The 16544-nt window shown below is 45.9% G+C and overlaps 1 protein-coding gene across 1 annotated transcript in view; it reads left to right on the top strand.

Annotated features, from left to right (window-relative positions):
- The window catches only part of LOC112081048 (uncharacterized), a 12637-nt gene extending 9171 nt beyond the window's left edge, over nt 1–3466 (top strand). The window contains exon 2 of the mRNA XM_024147014.2: nt 1780–3466. Within this exon, the coding sequence (XP_024002782.1) occupies nt 1787–3127 (1341 nt within the window). The 5' untranslated portion in view covers nt 1780–1786 and the 3' untranslated portion in view covers nt 3128–3466. The remainder of the gene's footprint in view (nt 1–1779) is intronic.
- Nucleotides 3467–16544: the final 13078 nt, after the last annotated feature.

Raw genomic sequence — 16544 nt, 5'->3', positions numbered from 1 at the left:
TGCTCCCTGTCTCACCCACGACCCTGTGAGAAGAAATGTGTGTGTCTTTGCCAATTTTAACCACACTTGTTGTTTGTGTACATGGATTTATTAATGTCGTATGTTTTACCCCAACACCACTTTCCATCAATTTGTATAGCAGACCCTCATGCCAAATTGAGTCGAAGGCTTTTTTGAAATCAAAAGCATGAGAAAGACTTTGCCTTTGTTTTGGTTTGTTGGTTGTCAATTAGGGTGTGTAGGGTGAATACATGTCTTGTGTACGGTAATTGGTAAAAAGCCAATTTGACATTTGCTCAGTACATTGTTTTCATTGAGGAAATGTACGAGTCTGCTGTTAATGATAATGCAGAGTATTTCCCAAGGTTACTGTTGACGCATATTCCACGGTAGTTATTGGGGTCAAATTTGTCTCCACTTTTGTGGATTGGGGTGATCTCCTTGGTCCAAATATTGGGAAGATGCCAGAGCTAAGGACGATGTTAAAGAGTTTTAATATAGCCAATTGGAATTTGTTGTCTGTATATTTGATCATTTCATTAAGGATACCATCAACACCACAGCCTTTTTGGGTTGGAGGGTTTTATTTTGTCCTGTAACCATTCAAGGTAATTGGAGAATCCAGTGGGTTCTGGTAGTCTTTAATAGTTGATTCTAGGATTTGTTATTTGATCATGTATAGTTTTTGCTCTTCATTCTTTGTTATAGAGCCAAAAAGATTGGAGAAGTGGTTTACCCATACATCTCCATTTTGGATAGATAATTCTTCGTGTTGTTGTTTGTTTAGTGTTTTCCAATTTTCCAGAATTGGTTAGAGCCTATGGATTCTTCAATTACATTGAGCTGATTTCTGACGTGCTGTTCCTTCTTTTTCCGTAGTGTATTTCTTGTATTGTTTTAGTGATTCACCATAGTGAAGGCGTAGACTCAGGTTTCCGGGTCTCTATGTTTTTTGGTTGGACAGGTTCTCAATTTATTTCTAGATTTTTGCATTCTTGTCAAACCATTTGGTCATTGTTGTTCATTTTCTTCGGTTTTTCTATTTGAGATTTTTAGATTTGATAGGGAAGCTGAGAGGTCAAAAATACTGTTAAGATTTTCTACTGCCAAGTTTACACCCACTATTGCAGTGGAACGTTTTACCCAGGAAGTTGTCTAAAAGGGATTGAATTTGCTGTTGCCTAATTGTTTTTTGGTAGGTTTCCAAACTGCATTCTTCCATCTAAGCATTTCTTAATGTACTCATCCTTTGGCTTTGATGCCTCATGATTGAGTATTGCTCTGTTCAAGTAGACTGTGATATTTGCTGTGGTCTGATAGGGGTGTCAGTGGGCTGACTGTGAACGCTCTGAGAGACTCTGGGTTGAGGTCAGTGATAAAGTAGTCTACAGTGCTACTGCCAAGAGATGAGCTATAGTGTACCTACCATAGGAGTCCCCTCGAAGCCTACCATTGACTATGTACATACCCAGCGTGCGACAGAGCTGCAGAGTTGTGACCCGTTTTTGTTGGTTATGTTGTCATAGTTGTGCCTCTCTCTCTCTCTCTCTCTCTCTCTCTCTCTCTCTACTCTCTCTCTCTCTCTCTCTCTCTCTCTCTCTCTCTCTCTCTCTTCTCTCTCTCTCTCTGTTCTCTCTCTCTCTCTCTCTGTTCTCTCTCTCTCCTCTCTCTCCTCTCCCTCTCTCTTGTTCTCGTCTCTGTCTCTCTCTCTCTCTACTCTCTGTTTCTCTCTCTCTCTCTCTCTCTCTCTCTCTCTCTCTCTCTCTCTCTCTCTCACAGGATTACCATGGAGAGAAAAGCCTTGCTTTGCATTTTCTTCTTGTTGCTACCACTGGCCTTAGTGTCTGCAGACATACCTGTCCTTAACTCAATAAATGACCTCAGGAACATCGAGTTTGGCCACAGATTCCCTCGTCATGGTCTAATGCTGCTACACTTCATCTCTGGCGGCCTATACGTCGATAACAACGATGCACTCATACCAACGTTCTCGCCAGAAATGGGAGACTGGGGCTTCCATGAGTTTTATAACAATGAAGGCGTTTTTCCACCACTGCAAGATCAGAACAGACAGGGTTACTACGCAGTCGGGAATATCAACACACGAACAGCATACCCACTCGATCCTTATGTCACTCGCAGCTATTACCTTACCCCAGGAAACTTAGAGAGGAACATGGACAGGTTAGTTGTCAGAACAAGCCCCAACAGTCGACGGTTAGAGGCAGTCTACATCACACAGCACATTAGAGGAAGCAGTGAGTATGACCCCAATAACACCTACCAGATCAGCCCCGCCCTCCTGAGGGAGATCAGGACCCTCTCGCAAAACAGGGTGGACAGTGTGGACGTGTTTCTGTACGCTGCCGGCTATAGCATAGACTCCAGAACCTTCACCAGGAACTGCTATGCCATTGATAGCACATACAAGGTTGAAGACGCAGGCAGAATGACTCTGAATGAGTCCCCTGCTATAATGAAAGGGGCAGTGGTGAATGACCACCACACAGAGTGCTATGCTGTTGTGCTCCAGGTGAAATCCACAGAAAGTGGGTACGCCCGGCTCGGATGGGCTAATGTCCCTGACAGCCTACTGGATGTGGGGGTGATGCTGGCACTCTTTAATAAAGATGGAAATAATCTCTCATCTCTCTCTCTTGACACGCGCAGCTACGGAACCTATGACACGAACCAGAACCTTAACCACGGCCTACAGGTCAAGCTGCTCTCCAAGGACGGGTCAAATGTCTTCATCAGCGGACCTCAGTATGATGACGCAGACAGGAAGATTCCTGTTGGCATAGAGGGGTATGACGCCAGTCTGCAGCTCTACACTAAAGACGGCTATGCTTGCGCACGCCTGTTCATCAGTAAGACCTTCACCGATTGGAAGACTGATTTCTATTACTCGTGGGTAGGATTCTACTCCAATCACAACGATGCTTGTAATTCTTACTCTACTTACCAGTACGCTGTCAGATTCACTAAGCAGGATGACACAAACATAAAATATGATATATATTCGTATGTGTCTAGTTTGTCCATTCAACCTGGAGCTCAAGCTCGATTCTTCTTCACGAAAACATACGATAACATTCTGGCAAAAACTAAACCATGGGAAAGGTAAAAAGGTGTCTGGAAGATTGCTGGTATTAATATTAGTGTCATTTAAGGAGAAACCAGCAGAATCTTACAGCATTTAGAAAGAAATTGGAAAGCAACAGTGTAAATGTAAAGCACCCAACAGAGAACCCCTCAGTCAGGTGATTACCAAAGAGCCCTGTCTCCACCGCTTACACCACACCACACCGTCTCCGTGGCGACAGGGAGCAGCCAATCACCATGCTGACGGCAGTAGAGAGCAGACAGGATTGGACACATCCGACCCTTCTGTAACTCAGAGACTGATTAGGCTACTACTAAAATATGTTTTGTCTCAGGTAATAAGATGGAGAAGTGGGGAGAGGATTTCAGAGAGGACCAATTTCATTTAAGGACCTAAAAATGGACAGCTGTGCCGTATAAATTGCAAAATAGTTGGGAAGAGATTTTCGATGTACCCATTCCATGGCACAAGGTTTATGAATTGACACGCGAAACAATGCCGGATTCAAAACTTCAAATTTTTTTATTTAAATTATTATACAAAATTATTGCAACCAATAGAATGTTACATATATGGGGGATACAATCTTCCCAGCTCTGCAGATTCTGCTGTGAGGAGGCAGAGTCATTAGATAATTTATTTTGGTACTGTCCATATGTAGCTCATTTTTGGTCACAGGTCCAGGAATGGCTGAAGAATTGCAACATTTACCTAGAACTAACGCTGCAGATAGCAATACTGGGTGATTTGAAAAGTCATAGTCAATCTATCAATAATATAATAATTATTTTTGCAAAAAATATATATTTTAAATGTACAATCTGTAGAAGCTATGAGAATAGAAAGGTTCAGTACTTTTGTGAAGCACCACAGCACAGTTGAAAAATATGGCAAATAGAAATCCAAAATGGATGGCGTTAAGAGATAGATGGGAGGGGTTGAATGGAGCTGAAGGGTGGGACTAATAACAAAATAACCAATGTGAAACATACGGGGTCTGTAAAATGTATATAGGTTCAGAAATTTTGTGAAATAGCTACAGTTACAAATAGAAATCAAACTGGATGGACATCAGAAATAGAGGAAGGACTAAAAACAAACAAAATATAACTATTGAAAGATTGTGTCTGAAAAATGTGTATAATATGTATAAACTGAAGGTAGAAGCCTAAGTGTTTATTAGTTTACTCCAATTGGGGGAGGGGTGGTAGAGTTTGCAGAGAATAATAAAGGTATATTCTAAAAAAAGATATGTTTATGTGTGTATGTCAATATGTGTCACGACCTGACCTGAGTATTCTTTGTTTTCTTTAAATATTTTGGTTAGGTCAGGGTGTGACGAGGGTGATTTGTGTGTTTTTGTCTCGTCTAGGGTGTTTGTACTGTCTAGGTTTTTTTTGTAGATTTATGGGGTTGTGTTCATTCTAGGTGTTTATGTAAGTCTATGGTTGCCTAGATTGGTTCTCAATTAGAGGCAGGTGTTTATCGTTGTCTCTGATTGGGAACCATATTTAGGCAGCCATGTTCTTTGGGTATTTTGTGGGTGATTGTTTCCTGTGTCAGTGTTTGTGCCACACGGGACTGTTTCGGTTTGTTCACGGTTATTGTTTTTGTATTTGTGTTCATGTTCAGTTTTAAAACATGGACACCTACCACGCTGCGTATTGGTCCGATCCTTGCTACACCTCTTAAGAGGACGACAGTCGTTACAATATGTATGTGTGTATGAATGTTTATGTGTATATGTATATATACACTGCTCCAAAAAATAAAGGGAACACTTAAACAACACAATGTAACTCCAAGTCAATCACACTTCTGTGAAATCAAACTGTCCACTTAGGAAGCAACACTGATTGACAATAAATTCTGTGAAATGGTATAGACAAAAGGTGGAAATTATAGGCAATTAGCAAGACACCCCCAATAAAGGAGTGATTCTGCAGGTGGTCACCACAGACTACTTCTCAGTTCCTATGCTTCCTGGCTGATGTTTTGGTCACTTTTGAATGCTGGCGGTGCTCTCTCTCAGTGGTAGCATGAGACGGAGTCTACAACCCACACCTAGTGGCTCAGGTAGTGAGCTCATCAGGATGGCACATCAATGCGAGCTGTGGCAAGAAGGTTTGCTGTGTCTGTCAGCGTAGTTTCCAGAGCATGGAGGCGGCTACCAGGAGACAGGCCAGTTACATCAGGAACGTGGAGGAGGCCGTAGGAGGGCAACAACCGCAGCAGGACCGCTACTCCGCCTTTGTGCAAGGAGGAGCACTACAGAGCCCTGCAAAATGACCTCGCAGCAGGCCCTAAACCCTAAACCTTTTGATAAACACATGTAATCTTCAAACCTTGAATTATTCAATGACCTTCAAAGGCCTTATTAGTAACAACTGTGACGCGATTTGTGATACGCGCTATTTCCTTTTGGAAGGATCCAATTGCAAACACAGAGAGAGGGGAGGGGAGCCATGTGATTGGTTGGAGAACCCTGACTTCTCAACAAAAACAGTGAAACTAGGGAGGGAGTATGGAGGAAGGAAGGGCTGTCCCAATCAATATGTCAGAGTAAAGTTGGCTCTGTAGAAGCGTCAGTCATCCATCTTCCCCCACAGTGATGAAGCCCATATGAATGCAGAATAGAACCTGTATGGACCATATGCTGACAGAGAAGGCTTGAGCCACCATCACACACTATTCTAAACCAGTACGCTATGCTCTTCTCAGAGAGACACACACCACAACACACACACACACAACCACACCACACACAACCACACACACACACCACAACAACCACAATACACCAACAACACCACACACACACACACACACACACACACACACACACACACACACACATCACACACACACACAACACCACACACTGTGACAAGGACACTGTAAGAACCGCTCCTCCTTCATGGAACACAGCATGCCTAATTGATTGTAGACGAGCTGTGTTTCTTGAGGGTAGCCTATTGGCCGTTGTTGTGTCCTGTGTTCTGAAACATACTTTGTAATGCATGTGTTATCTGGTTTGCTATCACTACATTGACGCAAAGCTACTCCCAGTTGGTTCAATTACTTCCAAAAAAGCCCTCAAACCAAACAGCTATGCTGCCATAAAGCATTGCATCATCACCAGCCAATCGGCAGGCGCAAGTCATGTCTTTGTGCAACAAAGACCTGGGGAATAGAGCAGGTGCATGGCAAGAAAACAATGCAATATAGTCACATACTGTATAGTATAGACAAATACATAGACACAGTACAGAAAAATGTCATTAAAGCACACACACGCTCATAGTTGTTTCCGCAATCGCTATTCTCTGCTTGAAATGTTTCTTGTGGCTGTATCTCTTCGATTCACTCAAGTGTCTCATCTAATGAAGAGGGGAGAACAGATAAATAGAGAGGAGAGAGGCAGATAAATTAGAGGAGAGAGCGAGAAGGTACATCAGCAGAGGTACACAAGCCTTCTCAAGTGTCCTTTTAACTAACTACTCTAAGAGCTACCTTGAGATACTGTTGCATTAGCCCTAGGGCCAAGGCAGGGTGAAGCTGTACACACGCACACACAACCACACACTGACACACACACACACTGACAGACACACGCACGGACGCACACACACCCTTATACAGTAGGCTGTGTTCGTTATCCTTCCGACATCAACAGTCATGCCGGGGTATTAGAATGTTTCCATCCCTCAGAGTGGTGTTATCTCCCCCCCATACAGTATTACAGCATCCTCTCACTAGCAGCACGCCTACCGCTTCCCTCTGACAATGACTTCCGCTCACTGGTGACAATCACTCAGCACACACATGATGTGCGTCGAACTCAATCCCACATAAACCCTACTATACAACGTTGTGTGAGCACAAAAGCTCGGCCAAGATCGGATCCCTCTGCTCCAAGGTATCAGTAGGGGAATTAGACTTATACAAGGCAGGCTACTGGGCTGTAGCATACTTCATGTATTAGTGCATTGTTTCTGTAACATGGTTTCTGTAATGTGTACTGGTCAACCTCAGTCAAGGGCTTAAGATAGACTTGCTTCCGTTTCATCATTAGAAACTGCATGGTGATATTGTCAGGCTACTTATTGCGGGCCTTCAGTTACCTCACACAGCAAGCGGGCTACAGGCACAAGGCTTGACCTCGGCTGTGTCCCAAATGGCACCCTATTCCCTACACGGTGCACTACTTTGACCGGTAGCTATATGGCTATCTTCAAAAGTAGAGCACTAGATAGGGAATAAGTGGCATCTGGGACGCAGGCCCTCATGTCTGTTTGGAGGAAAAGAAGCCAGTGGCTCAGCTATCCAGCCTACTAATCCATTTCAATCCCTCCAAAAACCAGACAGCAGACAAAACCCCAATGACAAACAGAATGAAGGATAGTGGACAGACAGACAAGAGTCCAAAGCAGCCCGGGCACATTTTGTTCTGGATATGACCGTTGACCAAAGGCATTTTAGAATACTGCAGTTTCGTTCTTTCTTTCTTTCTTTCATCTCTTGACCCTTTTTGAAAGCGTCTTTTCCTTTCAGGCATTTCAGGTTATGTGCTCTGGATGGCGACATCAATAGAATCACACTTGTCTTTGGATCTAGTGTAAGCTCAGGCAGGACCAAGTCATCATCACGAAGAGAAAAGAATCTCGTTCAACTCCACCTCTCTCCTCTACAGTACTCTGCCATCTTCAACGTCATCCACAACCTCCTATTACTTACAGTGCATTTGGAAAGTATTCAGACCCCTTGACTTTTTCCACATTGTTACGTTACAGCCTTATTCTAAACTGGATTCAATATTTTTTTCCCCTCATCAATCTACACACAATACCCCATAATAACAAAGCAAAAACAGTTTTTTTGACATTCTCGCAGATTTACAAAAAATGTAAAACAAATACATTATTCACATAAGCATTCAGATCCTTTGCTATGACACTCAAAATTGAGCTCAGGTGCATCCTGTTTCCATTGATCATCCTTGAGATGTTTCTTCAACTTGATTGGAGTCCACCCGTGGCAAATTCAATCGATTGGACATGATTTGGAAAGGCAAACACCTGTCTATATAGTGTCCCACAGTTGACAGTGTATGTCAGAGCAAAAACCAAGCCATGAGGTCAAAGGAATTGTCCGTAGAGCTCCGAGACAGGATTGTATCGAGGCACAGATCTGGGGAAGGGTACCAAAACATTTCTGCAGTATTGAAGTTCCCCAAGAACACAGTGGCCATCATTCTTAAATGGAAAGACTTTGGAACCACCAAGACTCTTCCTAGAGCTGGCTGCCCAGCCAAACTGTAATCGGGGTAGAAGGGCCTTGGTCAGGGAGGTGAACAAGAACCCGATGGCCACTCTGACAGAGCTCCAGAGTTCCTCTGTGAAGATGGGAGAACCTTCCAGAAGGACAACCATCTCTGCAGCACTCCACCAATCAGGCCTTTATGGTAGAGTGGCCAGACAGAAGCCACTCCTCAGTAAAAGCCACATGACAGCCCTCTTGGAGTTTGCCAAAAGACACCTAAAGACTCTCAGACCATGAGAAACAAGGATCTCTGGTCTGATGAAACCAAGATTGAACTCTTTGGTCTGAAAGCCAATCGTCACGTCTGGAGGAAACCTGGCGCCATCTCTACGGTTAAGCATGGTGGTGGCAGCATCACGCTGTGGGGATGTTTTTCAGAGGCAGGGACTGAGAGACTAGTCAGGATCGAGGGAAAGATGAATGGAGCAAAAGTACAGACCGATCCTTGATGAAAACCTGATCCAGAGCGCTCAGGACCTCAGACTGGGGTGAAGGTTCACCTTCCAACAGGACACCAACCCTAAGCACACAGCCAAGACAACGCAGAAGTGGCTTTGGGACAACTCCTTGAATGTCCTTGAGGGACCCAGCCAGAGCCTGGACTTGAACCTGATCGAACATCTCTGGAGAGACCTGAAAATAGCTGTGCAGCAACGCCCCCCCCATCCAACCTGACAGAGCTTGAGAGGATCTGCAGAAAAGAATGGGAGAAACTCCACAAATACAGTTGTGCCAAGCTTGTAGCATCATACCCGAATACATTGTATTGTCTAGCAACCTTGTGTCTTTGTACTGCTCCTGGCCTGTTCTTCCCTCAACCCTTACTTACACTACCATCTCATCTCTCCTTCATTCCCTCTTTCATTCTCTCTCTCTCATCCTCCTTATCTCTCTCTTCTTAACTGGTTTTCCCTCTAGCAACCAGACAGTCCCTGGTTGATGGAAAAATAAGAGCAGTGGAGGGGGAAGGAAAAAAGAGGGGAAGAGACAGGAAAAAACAGAGAGGGAGGGAAAGAAAGGTAGCAGAATTTCCCAAGCTATATTCCTCCCTCCACTCTGAGCAGTCAGCCATCCCTCCCTATTCTCCTTTTCTCTGCCTCTGTGTTTCTGTTACAGCTTCCTCCTTCTCTGGCTTATCAAAGACGCACATCCATCCCATTAGGGCTAAGGCATGCCTAAAGCATTTTCCCCCCCATCCATTTCTTTACCTCCCCCACCCCCCGACTTACACACACCCTCTCACTCTCTCTAAGAATTCCTCTTTCTTACACCTGTCTCCCTCCATTTTCAGGGGTGTTTCAGCAAACCGAACCTGTGCACTGCTTTTTTCCAGTTTGGAAAGAGAAAAGAGGGTAAAGAAAGAGAGAGAGGATAAGAAAGAGAGAGAGAGAGAGGGAGGGAGGGAGAGAGAGGAGAGAGAGAGAGAGAGAGAGAGAGAGAGAGAGAGAGAGAGAGACAGACAATCACAAAAGCACACGCAGCAGGAAACAGTGGCTAACCCACCCACTCCTCCTTAACAGCACCATCCCTTTTACACACACACACAACAATTGACTGGTGCTCTACACACCCTTTATTTCCATCTTACTTTCTCGCTCTCCCTCTCTCACACACACAATCCTTGGAACGCTTTCACTTCCCCGAGGCTTCCCATGAGGCTGACAGATGCAGCTGTTGTCACCGCCACCTCCACACACCGGTATATGCACCTTCTGTTCAACCTCACACACACACACACACACACACACACACACACACACACACACAACCACACACACACACACACAACACACACACACACACACACATCACACACACACACACACACACACACACACACAACACACACACACACACAACACACACACACACACACACCACACACACACAGACACCGCGTTCCTGCCTCAGTAATGACAGTCTATTCCTCAGCTCTACACAAGCACCCCTCATTTCCCGGCTCTCCGCACATGCAGCATCCTGCAACCTCCACCCAATCCCTCCAGCAATCTCTCTCATCCACAACACCACATCCCTCTCCCTTTCCCAGCACGCCTGCATCCTTGTCCCCGTCATCAGCCTGGATCTGTTCAGAGCATCACATTCTAGCAATTGCTCACCGCCAGCGCCCACATCCAACCCACTCCTGCTGGGAGAGAATCTGATTAGCACAGCCAGCAGATTGGAAAATAAAACACATTGCAAAACAAAATTGGCTGCTACTTAGTATACATGGAGATAGTAGCCGTTGACATGCCTTGGGATGGTGCATTGCCCCATGCTGCGACGCGGACAGCTAGAGCGAGAGTGATCGCGTTTCCTGTTCTCCTCTTTTTTTCTCCTCCCTCCTGTCCCCGCGTTCTCTTCTTCACACAAGCGTTTAGTCTTCCTTCTCGTGCGTCCCGCTTCTATTCGCTCCTCTCCTTCTTCCGTCCTCCTTCCCTTTGTCTCTCTCTCTCCGTCTTCCTCTTGCTCTCTTGGATCCTCCTCTGCGAGATGGCTGTGATCCAGCAGCCGAGCTCTGATAGCTGTGAGCGTGTGTGTGTGAGAGAGGCGTACTCTTTGCAATAAGTGCCTAAGAAGAGAGTGTGTGTGCCTGTGCAGAGATGCTTCAGCACACGGCTTATGAAATGAAACAAAAATGTTGCTCATGATAGTTTAATGTGCTTCTCTGTCTGCTCTTTCTCTTCGATCTCTCCTGTTTCCTCTCCATTGCACACCTCTCTCTCTTTCCATCTCTCTCTCTCTCTCCTCACTCTTAAAGGCACAGGCAGTGCGTTGCATTGCTACAGGCCTCGGGGCGCATCTCTCACCGAGAGATGATATGGCAACCAACGGGAGCCAAGGAGACTTGGTCTTGTGGAGCTCAGAACCAGAGCTAGGAGGAGGTGGGTTGAGAGACGGTTCCCCATAGTAATGAGAGAGGCGGCTGGGGAGAGAGGGATCCTTTCTAGGTCCTCAACCACACACTCAATCTGAGGAAGATTGTGTGTAATGTGTATACAAGAAGATATGGTGGATGGGGAAGAGAGAGAGAAAAGAGAGAGAGAGAGAGAGAGAAGAGAGAGAGAGAGAGAGAGAAGAGAGGAGAGAGAGAGAGAAGAGAGAGAGAGAAGAGAGAGAGAGAGAGAGAGAGAGAGAGAGAGAGAGAGAGAGAGAGAGAGAGAGGAGATTGTGTACTGTAGCAGCAGTCTTTGGCCCATGCAGAGAGGGCATTAGCTCACTATCACAGTGTCACGACTTCCACCGAAGTCGGCTCCCCTCCTTGTTCGGGTGGCGTTCGTCGGTCGACATCACCGGCCTTCTAGCCATCGCCGTTCCATTTTTCATTGTTCCATTTGTTTTGTCTTGTTCCCCACACACCTGGTTTACATTCCCTAATCACACCGCATATATATATTCCTCTGTTCCCCCCATGTCTTTGTGTGGTTTTGTTTTGTGTTTGTTGTATCGTGGCAGTCTGGTTTTTCACCCTGGGCATTGCCTGTACCCTATTTGGGGAATTATTGGTGAACCTTATTGTTATATTATTTGACGATATTTTGCGCTTGTCACTTTTGCCGGTTGGCTTGAGTTGTAGCTGTTTGCGCCCGTCTCCTGCACTTGACTCGAATGACCAGCAGCGAAAACCCTGACACGCAGCCAGTGTTATGCTCTGTCAGCCCACATTCCCACTCCACTGATGACCACAAAAATAACGTTTTGAGTTCAGTTTCATACTTATAAAAAATGGCGAGGTGAAAATACCGCCCTGTGACGGGAGCAGTTCGGGATAGCTCTGTGGTGGGAGGGCCAGAGGCAAGGTTACTCTTGACAGGCAGCTGCAACACAATGTCAGTTCACAGGGATAGGAACCTGAGAGGGGGTGACATGATGGAAATGTGGAGAGTAAAGGTTACCTTGGTAACCCTGGCATTGCTGTTATCAAATCAAGACAGAGTCAATGTGCGGGGGCACCGGTTAGTTGAGGTATTATGTACATGAAGGTAGAGTTAATAACGTGACTGTGCATAGATGATAACAACAGAGAGTAGCAGCGGTGTAAAACAGGGGGGGGGGAAGCAATGCAATAGTCTGGGTAGTCATTTGATTAGGTATTCAGGAGTCTTATGGCTTGGGGGTAGAAGCTGTTTAGAAGCCTCCTGAACCTAGACTTGGCGCTCCGGTACCGCTTGCCTTGCGGTAGCAGAGAGAACAGTCTATGACTAGGGTGGCTGAAAATGTCTTTGACCATTTTTAGGGCCTTCCTCTGACATTGCCTGGTATAGAGGATGGCAGGAAGCTTGGCCCCAGTGATGTACTGGGCCGTTTGCACTACCCTCTATAATGCCTTGCGGTCGGAGGCTGAACAGTTGCCATACCAGGCAGTGATGCAACCAGTCAGGATGCTTTCGATGGTGCAGCTGTAGAAACTTTTGAGGATCTGAGGACACATGCCAAATCTTTTCAGTCTCCTGAGGGGGAATAGGTTTTGTCATGCCCTCTTCATGACTATCTTGATGTGTTTGGACCGTGTTAGTTTGTTGGTGATGTGGACACCAAGGAACTTGAAGCTCTCAACCTGCTCCACTGCAGCCCCGTCGATGAGAATGGGGGCGTGCTCGGTCCTCCTTTTCCTGTAGTCCACAATTATCTCCTTTGTCTTGATTACGTTGAGGGAGAGGTTGTTGTCCTGGCACCACATGGCCAGGTCTCTGACCACCTCCCAATAGGCTGTCTCGTCGGTTATTTGTCGGTTATCAGGCCTACCACTGTTGTGTCATCGGCAAACTTAATGATGGTGTTGGAGTCATGCCTGGCCGTTCAGTCATGAGTGAACAGGGAGTACAGGAGGGGACTGAGCACGGAACCCTGAGGGGCCCCTGTGTTGAGGATCAGCGTGGCGGATGTGTTGTTACCTACCCTTACCACCTGGAGCCGGCCCGTCAGGAAGTCCAGGATCCTGTTGGAGAGGGAGGTGTTTTGTCCCATGGTCCTTAACTTATTGATGCGCTTTGAGGGCACTATGGTGTTGAACGCTGAGCTGTAGTCAATGAATAGCATTCTCACATAGGTGTTCCTTTTGTCCAGGTGGGAAAGGGCAGTGTGGAGTGCAATAGAGATTGCATCATCTGTGGATCTGTTGGGGCGGTTTGGAAATTGGAGTGGGTCTAGGGTTTCTGGGATGATGGTGTTGATGTGAGCCATGACCAGCCTTTCAAAGCACTTCATGGCTACAGACGTGAGTGCTACGGGTCAGTAGTCATTTAGGCAGGTTACCTTAGTGTTCTTGGGCACAGGCACTATGGTGGTCTGCTCAAAACATGTTGGTATTACAGACTCAGACAGGGAGAAGTTGAAAATGTCAGTGAAGACACTTGCCAGTTGGTCAGCGCATGCTCGCAGTACAACGTCCTGGTAATCCGTCTGGCCCTGCAGCCTGGTGAATGTTCGGCTGCGAAGAGCGTGATCACAGTCTCTGGAACAGCTGATGCTCTCATGCATGTTTCAGTATTATTTGCTCGAGCGAGCATAGAAGTAGTTTAGCATCGTCTGGTAGGCTTGTGGTCACTGGCAGCTCTCGCTGTGCTTCTTTGTAAGTCTGTAATGGCTTGAAAGCCTGCCAGATCTGACGAGCATCAGGCTGGTGTGTATGATTAGATCTTAGACCTGTATTGGACGCTTTGAGCCTGTTTGATTGTTCGTCGGAGGCATAGCGGGATTTCTTAAAAGCTTCCGACTTAGAGTCCCGCTCCTTGAAAGTGGCACGTCTAGCTTTAGCTCAGTGCAGATGTTGCCTGTAATCCATGGCTTCTGGGTTGGGGTATGTAGTACGGTCACTGTGGGGACGAACATCATCAATGCACTTGTTGATGAAGCCAATGACTGAATGTGGTGTACTCTCAATGTCATCAGAGGAATGCCGGAACATATTCCCAATCTGTGCTAGCAAAACAGTCCTGTAGCTTAGCATCTGCTTCATCTGACCAATTTTTTTTTTGATCTAGTCACTGTTGCTTCCTGCTTTAATTTTAGCTTGTTAGCAGGAATCGGGAGGATTCCTCTATGTTACCTCTAGAACTCTTGCACCTTTTAGGAGGTTTGTCACTGTAAGCACTGATGTATTCTTCTGTTGTCTGGGCAACACATAGCCAGGATCTTAGGGCAGAGCCCACTACATACACAAGAACAGTTTACAAATAGAAAAATCTATATGGCTATGAATTTTTGTTGCACGTAACAAATGCTATCTGACAGAACAAGGTAAAGTATGAGCCACTGCTGGGTGAATTCACGCACCGCTATAGCGAGGGTCAGGGACACCCCAAGGTCGAGGAAAAGAACCACAGGCATTATGGGTGAGAGGAAGATCCTGAGCATTGCAGTCGAGGGACCAAGATTGAGGGGAGAGTGGGAAGAGAGTACAGCAGCTAATGGACTGTGGAAAGATGGAGGAGAGAGAAGAGGAGGTGAAATGCCAGAAGATGGAAAGAGATAAGAGGAGGAAGGAGAAAAATCGTTTTTAAATGATCGGATTGATAAATAATGCAATGGAAGAGCCAGGCTGCCCAGGTCTTAAGAACATGCTGGTCGGTCGGTCGGTCGTCGGTCGGTCGTCGTCGTCGGTCGGTCACTGTGGGGACAAGACCGACGACCGACCGACCGCGCGGACCGATCCGACCGACCGACCAGCATGTTCTTAAAGACCTGGTCTGTCTGTCTGTCTGTCTGTCTGTCTGTCTGTCTGTCTGTCTGTCTGTCTGTCTGTCTGTGGTCCAGCTGGTTTACAGGCAGAGAAAAACATGAGCCTGTTGCCTGCTGTCACTCCATCTCTATTGGAAACAGAGTCAGAGGCATGGATGGTAGAAGCCTGCTGTACTTCACAGAACAGACCACAGTGTTCCTTCCCGAGGAGGGAGAGAGCGAGAGACATCCCCTGAGTCCACGCTTTTATCCCAGTCACTCCCCTGTGGTATACAAGCTTATAAGAGCTGCCAGTCTTGGGACTCGCGTACACACATGCACAAACACGCCGTTCTGCGTTTCACTCTGAGATCATCAAAATAATGATGATAATAATGATAATAGCCGGTAATGACTGTCATGATGGGAATGATTTTCACTTATCATCATAAACAGATTGGGTGGTTGTGTGTCACAATGTGTCAGGTTTGAATTCAACAGAGTGAGTGAGAGAGAGAGAGAGTGGGGGGTTGACATTATTACAGGTACTCAATGGTCCAATATGGAAACAAGACCATCATTACTCATCACCAGTATGTACATTGTCTATGCCGTACTTAGTCCGCCAATTCTAATCAGTTACTATGGATGGCAGCTGGGTAGTGACATTTCACAACATGCCATAACAAAACACAGAGCCAACTATGGGATATCACATATTTATCAGTCATCTATCGTTCTAAACCCAAACAATTAGCCAGTCACTACTCCGATGAACCTCTCATGGCCAAGGAGAGGGAGGACCTATTAGTGACAACAAAGCCCCCAGAACAAAAGATAGGTCTAAACTAACGTACTGTATTACAGCTCCAGAGAGAAAACAAAAAACTAATTTCACTGTAATTTAGTGCAGCTCCCTCGGGCTCCTTTGATGGCAGCAAGGTGATGTGCTTAATATAGTTTTGTGGAGCGCAGAAAGAGGATGTCTTCGGTGGCCATTCAAAATCATTCAGGCCTAGATCACTGTGTGTAGACTACAAGGGGGAAGGAGCACCTGGCTGGACTGCACAATGACTGGGTTAGCTAAACAAAACAACAAATTCAACATGGCACATACAACTGACGGCTGAATGCTGCCTATACTATGACCTTTTCAAAGGTATAGAGCCCCAGAAGGACTCCAATAGGTGTAGGTTACACTGGCTTAGTGGAACATCAACATGAAGGAAGAACAGTCCTGCCTTTAAAAGACCATTGGGATGCCCATTAGATACCATAGAGCTTGCTTCTCTATAGCTCAAAATCAAAGTCCTGTGTGGCTCACTTGGTAGAGCATGGTGCTTGCAACGTCAGGGTTGTGGGTTTGATTCCCATGGGGGACCAGTACAAAAAGAGAAGGAAGAAACGTGACGCACCTGCACAGGCCATGCAGACAGATGGAGACAAATTGCCT

This window comes from Salvelinus sp. IW2-2015, unplaced genomic scaffold (genome assembly GCF_002910315.2).
Source record: "Salvelinus sp. IW2-2015 unplaced genomic scaffold, ASM291031v2 Un_scaffold16690, whole genome shotgun sequence".
Taxonomy (NCBI): Eukaryota; Metazoa; Chordata; class Actinopteri; order Salmoniformes; family Salmonidae; genus Salvelinus; species Salvelinus sp. IW2-2015.
The sequence above is the reverse complement of the archived record's forward strand: the minus strand, read 5'-3'. Positions and strand labels throughout refer to the sequence as shown.